Source organism: Macaca mulatta, chromosome 16 (genome assembly GCF_049350105.2).
Source record: "Macaca mulatta isolate MMU2019108-1 chromosome 16, T2T-MMU8v2.0, whole genome shotgun sequence".
Classification (NCBI taxonomy): Eukaryota; Metazoa; Chordata; class Mammalia; order Primates; family Cercopithecidae; genus Macaca; species Macaca mulatta.
In genome coordinates, this window is record NC_133421.1 from 48,116,244 (window position 1) to 48,122,243 (window position 6,000).

Below are 6,000 nucleotides of genomic sequence, written 5' to 3' on the forward strand. Positions count from 1 at the left end.
AGTTAGTGTGTGCTTTAGTGAACACGGACAGCGGTATCAGAGTGAGTGGTAGGGGGTTGGGGCTGCCAACAATATACTGTGCCTCAGAGCCAATAAGCAGCAGGCCGGGACTGGCAGCCAGGCCAGTCTCTAAAGGGAGCTTTAACACAATATCCGAATGCTGGACTTCCCAATGCCATTTCACGGAGAGGGATGGAGCGAGAACTGGGAATCAAGTGCAGTCAAAGGCGCTGGTCAACGTCGGAGGAGATGAAACCTAAGACAAGGTCTGGTGGCAACGCCAGCTGTCCAGTCTCACCTCAAACACAACTTCATTTCAGATCGTTCTTATCAAAGTCAGCCGCTCAAACGGTGAACGGGGCAAAAGTGGATGGCCACAGCCCCCAAGAGGCAGGCATAGGCCCTCGGAAAAGGCAGGGACTCCCCAGATACGAAGGGGCTTCCAGTAGCAGGGAGGAGCGCTTTTCAGCCGCCTCCTCGCCCCCTTCCAGCTAAGCCTGTTAGGAACGAGGTTAGGATGTTATTGGAGGTTTTTATGAAGGAATGATAGGAGAAAATGGCAGTGAAGGATGAGGGGGGCTGGAAGGGCTGGAGCCGCCCAAGAAAACGGGGAGAGGAGGACTTCCCTGGACACATCCAGGATCACAACGCCACCAGGGAGCACGAGCACTGCCCTGCCAACGCCGATCCCGATCCCCCTCTCTCAGGGCAAGCTTCGCCCCTTTCCAAACGGCCCTAATTCCCAAACGCTGCTTCCCACCAGACCTCTCTCCCCCACCATACTCCCCAAGGCCGGCCGCCTTTCCCTTCCGCCTCAGGCGCCCCACGCCCTCAACCTCCCTTCTCCTTCCCAGTCACCCACCCTCTGGGCTGCCCGTCGCGGGCCTCCCAGGCAGCTCGCCCAGACCCCTCCCCCCTCACCTCTCCTCAGCGCCTCCTCGTAGCTGAGGAATCCGATCCGTGACTCCTTGGCACCCATGCTCCCCTCATCCCCTCGGCAGGGGGTCGGAGCCTGATCTCGCCCCCACCCCCCTCCCGCCTTCTCCTCGGCGTCCCTGGGTGACGGTGACGGTGTCGGCGTCCCCCGCCCCCACCTCCCCCCACACTAACAAGTGCGGCTTCTGCCCCGGCGGCTCCTCCCGGTCGCCGCCACCGCCTCCATGCCGGATCACGTGACGCGCTTCCACCCCGCCCCCTTCCCTCCCTCCTACTCCGCCCTTCTCTCTCCTCCCTCCCCTTCCCTCCTCACGCCCTCTTCCCACCCCCGCCCCCTCCCGCCAGCTCCGCCGAGGGTCACGGGACCCGAGCCCGGAGACTGTTCCGGGTAATGGCCGCCCAGGGCCGCATGCTCCGCCCCTCCCCAAGCTAACCGCGCGCGGGAGCGGCGGGGAGGGGGACGCATCGTCGCACGTAACGCATCGTCCCACCTTGCCGCCAATCAAAACCGCGCGCCCCGCCCGGGCGCCTCCGCCGGCGACGGGGGGTGGTGACTTCCGGGGCGCTTGAGGACGCCCCCCTAACCCGCCCACACGTTCTGGCGTTCGGCCGGTGGGGTCCGAGCAGCTGACGGTTAGTGTGGCGGTGGCCGGGACCCAACATGGAAGACCGTGGAGTCTTAAGGAACGGGGTTCTGAGGGATGCGGCATATGGCTCAGGAGAGAAAGGAGTGGGCAGGCAGGGAACTCCCAACGTTAGGGACGTCTTTGACTGGGAGGGCTTTGTGAAAGGAAAGGAGAATCTCAAGCCTTTCCTGTGACAAAAGAATGCTCACTCCTAGCGGGAAATCCCTGAGGAAAGTGGACCTTGTAACGAAGTGGCTCTGCCTTTTCGGGACATCTCGCCCGCCTGGCCCACCTTCTCCGCCTGAGCCTGCCTCTTGTACACATTCTCTGGAAAGCGCTGTGCAAAAGGCTTATCCTCTCTCCCAGAGTTTCTGGAGGGCTACAAGGCTTAGCGTTGGGGTCGTTTTAATCTGTGGTAAAACATACGTAACAAAATGTACCATTTTCACCATTTGTAAGTGAGTTCAGTGGCATTAAGAACATTGACATTGTTTTGCGTCCATTGCCACGTCCCATTTCCCACCGTTTTTCATCTTGCAAAAGTGAAACTCTGCCTATTAAACGGTAACTCCCCAATCCCCCTCTCACTGGGGCCCGTGGCAACCCCTGTCCTACTCTTATCAATTTCACTGCTCTTAAGTATTTTCTCTGAGTGGAACTCTGCAACCTTTCTCTTATGTGACTGGCTTATTTCACTTGGCATCGTGCCTTCCAGGTTCATGGTGTGGCAGCATGTGTCTGACTCTCCCAGTCCGCCTCTCCACTTCCCAAAGAATGAAAAGCAGGGATGTGAACAGCTATTCGTGCGCGCGTGTTTATAGCAGCATTATTCACTCATTATTATAGAGCCAAAAAAGGTGAACACAACCTATAGGGAGCCATAAACGGAGAAACCAAATAGGGTCTATATGTACAGTGGAATTATTATTTAGTTCCTTGATTTTCAACTCTATTTAGTTTGCTTCAGTTAGTCTTCAACCTAAAAGTCACTGAATAAAGCTTCTGGAAAAGGAAGCAATATTGAAAAAGTAACCATTTGGATTAGATTAGACCCAAGGTGCCGGTTAGGTAATTTAGGGCCAGGGAAAGGTTATTAGTTCCTAAAACCAACAGATTCTAATATACCCTGCTAGATAAAGAAGGTAATATTCTGTTTTTCTTTTTTTCTTTTTCTTTTCTTTTTTTTTTTTTTTTTTTCCTTTTGAGGCGGAGTTTCACCCTTGTTGCCCGGGCTGGAGTGCAATGGTGGATCTCGGCTCACCACGACCTCTGTCTCTGTGGTTCAAGCGACTCTGCTGCCTCAGCCTCCCGAGTAGTTGGGATTACAGGCATGCGCCACCACGCCCGGCTAATTTTGTATTTTCAGTAGAGACAGGGTTTCTCCGTATTGGTCAGCCTGTTCTCGAACGTCCGACCTCAGGTGATCCACCCGCCTCGGCCTCCCAAAGTGCTGGGATTGCAGGCACGAGCCACCGCGCCCCACCAATATTCCGTGTTTTTCTACTCACCTTTCCTGGCAAACCAGATCAGCAACATGGCATTAATCACAGTGCTGCCCTTTCCAGTTCACTGTGAGGCGGTTAATTTTAAGACCTCAGATTAGCTGCATTACTGAAAGGCCATGAGTCAGGGGGTTGGGAATACATTTCAAAGCCTTTAGTTTCCAGGTCATTAGTTCGGTATAGACAGACATCAGGCAAAACACCTCAGTCATCTTCAGCCTGCAGAGTGTGAGTTCCGAGTTAGATTATCGTAATTAATGGGAAGTGAATCTTACGAAAGGGCCCAGCTGTAAGGGAAGAAAACCCTCAAGAGTTCAATTGCAACATATACTACGCATTATTACTGTCCTAAACAGTCAGTACCTACAGATGGCTTTGCTATACAAGGAATAGGCTTGGGTGTTGATCTACCCACTTGATTTGCAGTGGAGTTGGGAGCAAATTAATGTATCTCTTTGTGGCACTTGCCCCACTTGAAAGATAGGACTAGAGTTGCAGCTTAGCTGCTTTCATGAGATAGTAAATGATTTACAAAATACTCAGGAAAGAATAGAATATGACCTCATGTGTCCTTTTCCGTGCATTCTAAGAGATACATTGGGCTATTTTGTTACAGTGCAGATATCATAGACTACTTTACACAAACCTAAATGGTATATCCTGCAGCACACCTAGGCCTATTGCTCCCAGGCTACAAACCTGTACAGCATGTTGCTGTACTGAATACTGTAGGTAATATATATATATATATATTTTTTTTTTGAGATGGAGTCTTGCTTTGTCACCCAAGCTGGAGTGCAGTGGCGCCATCTCAGCTCACTGCAACCTCTGCCTTCCAGGTTCCAGCGATTCTCCTGCCTCAGCCTCCTGGGTAGCTGGGATTATAGGCACACACCCCGCCCGGCTAATTTTTGTATTTTTAATAGAGATGGGGCTTCACCATGGTGGCCAGGGGTCTCGAACTCCTGACCTCAGGTGAGCCACCCACCTTGGCCTCCCAAAGTGCTGGGATTAGAGGCATGAGCCACCACGCCTGGCCTACTATAGGTAATTTTAACAATGGTATTTGTGTATCTAAACATAGAAAAGGTACAGTTTAAAAAACAGTGTAATCTTACGTGACAACCATCATATATGCGGTCCTCTGACTGAAACACATGACTGCAGCGCATGACTGTATGAAGTTATTATAAAGTAAGATTTACAGCAGTACTAACATGAACTTTTAAGATTTCCTCCTTAAGTTTCAGGCCTGGCATCCCCTAAGGCCATAAAAATTTCCACTCCGTGGATTAAGCACTTCTAAAAATTGTGAGTTGAGATAGCAGACTAGGAAATACTATTTCTCCTTTGTTTGAGTTAAATTACGCATATTATTGAAGCCAGTGAAGCAGATAGTTATGTCTGATGGGAATTTTAAATGTTAAACCCAGATTAAAACCTGCATTTTGGTTTGTATTACACAGTAGCAGGCAGCGAAATGTTAAACATCTCTCTAAAACTTAAAATTGATATAGTACTTAAGTCTAATAATGTAGAAAGTCTGAAGTCTACTTGTCATGCTGAAAGGAATTCTATTAATCATTTCGTTTGTTCAAGTTTATTATATTTAACTTAATCCATTGAAGAGTTGGCCAGCCACCTCACTTTTAAGTACTCAGGTGTACTTAGGAAACCATTGCTTTAACTATAATTACATGCCTGCAAAAGGGTTATCCATATAAAGATTTAATGCATAGGAGATTGGCATGTAATTTCTACTTCCAACTGGGCAACATAAATGACAGTGTTCCTCAGTTTGTACTCCCAGAGAAATGACATAAGAATAGGACAGTCATTTTAGTACTTGCCAAAGAATCTTGGGTAAGCTAGAGAGAGGGAGGTCAATACAACAGAGGTGGAAAAGCACCTGATTTATGTATAACTTCATTGCCACAACGTGAGACCAACACTCTACGAAGTGTGACTATACATTAAGAGAATTGATTTTTCAGTATTATGGACTTGTTACCTTACAGTAAAACAATATGAGGATGTGGTTACGTGTATTGTATTTTTATTTACACTAAAGCACTTGAAGCTTTTTTGGGGGGGGGGACAGGGTCTTGCTTTGTCACCCAAGCTAGAGTGCAATGGCACAATCAGAGCTCACTGCAGTCTTGACCTGCCGGGCTCAAGCAGTCCTCCCACTTCAGCCTCCCAAGTAGCTGGGACTACAGGCATACACCACCACACCTGGCTAATTTTTTATTTTCTGTAGAAACAGAGTTTCACCATGTTACCCAGGCTTGTCTCAAATTCCTGGGCTCAAGTGATTCACCTGCCTTAGTCTCCCAAAGTGCTGGGATTATAGGTGTGAGCCACCACTCCCGTCCCGAAGCTATTTTTGTACAAGTAATACATGCTCATTTTCCATCAGTACACAAGTATATAATGTAAAAGATCACTTCCAAAATATTGAAAGAATGACTAAAACTATGTCATTCTGTAATCTGCAGGTAAAGAAATTTCTCCTTTCTGTTTATCATTCTTTTAAAAGTGCTGGCTGGTCACAGTGACTCACACCCTAACTGTAATTCCAGTGCTTTGGAAGGTCAAGACAAGAGGATTGTTGAGGCCAGGAGTTTGAGATAAAAAGTGCCTAAAATTGGCAACATTTCAACGGGAGCCATCCCCTAAGAGTTTAAAACACACAAGACTCCTACATTAAAACTATGACTAGTAAAAAAAATTTAAAAAAAAAATTAAAAAAATAAAAATAAATAAAACTATGACTAGGAAAGAAAACATTAAGATAACGACTTTTAACTTAGACCTACCTTGGAGATTCTCTTTTAGTTTTACTACAATCTGTGGCAAACAAACTACTCACTGATTGTGTGAATTAAAGTTTACCCTATGTTATATTCCTGTATTGCCCTTCTGTACTCCAACTG

General features: G+C 48.0%; 1 protein-coding gene across 5 annotated transcripts in view; it reads right to left on the reverse strand.

Moving 5' to 3' along the window:
- The window catches only part of USP32 (ubiquitin specific peptidase 32), a 220,997-nt gene extending 219,812 nt beyond the window's left edge, over positions 1-1,185 (reverse strand). For 4 of the 5 annotated variants that reach the window (XM_077970812.1, XM_015120007.3, XM_077970811.1 and 1 more), the window contains exon 1: positions 922-1,185. In XM_077970812.1, the coding sequence (XP_077826938.1) occupies positions 922-979 (58 nt within the window). In that variant the 5' untranslated portion in view covers positions 980-1,185. Of the gene's footprint in view, positions 1-298; positions 318-921 lie in introns of those variants that run through there. The other variant, XM_028836231.2, reaches the window with a different exon arrangement.
- Positions 1,186-6,000: the final 4,815 nt, after the last annotated feature.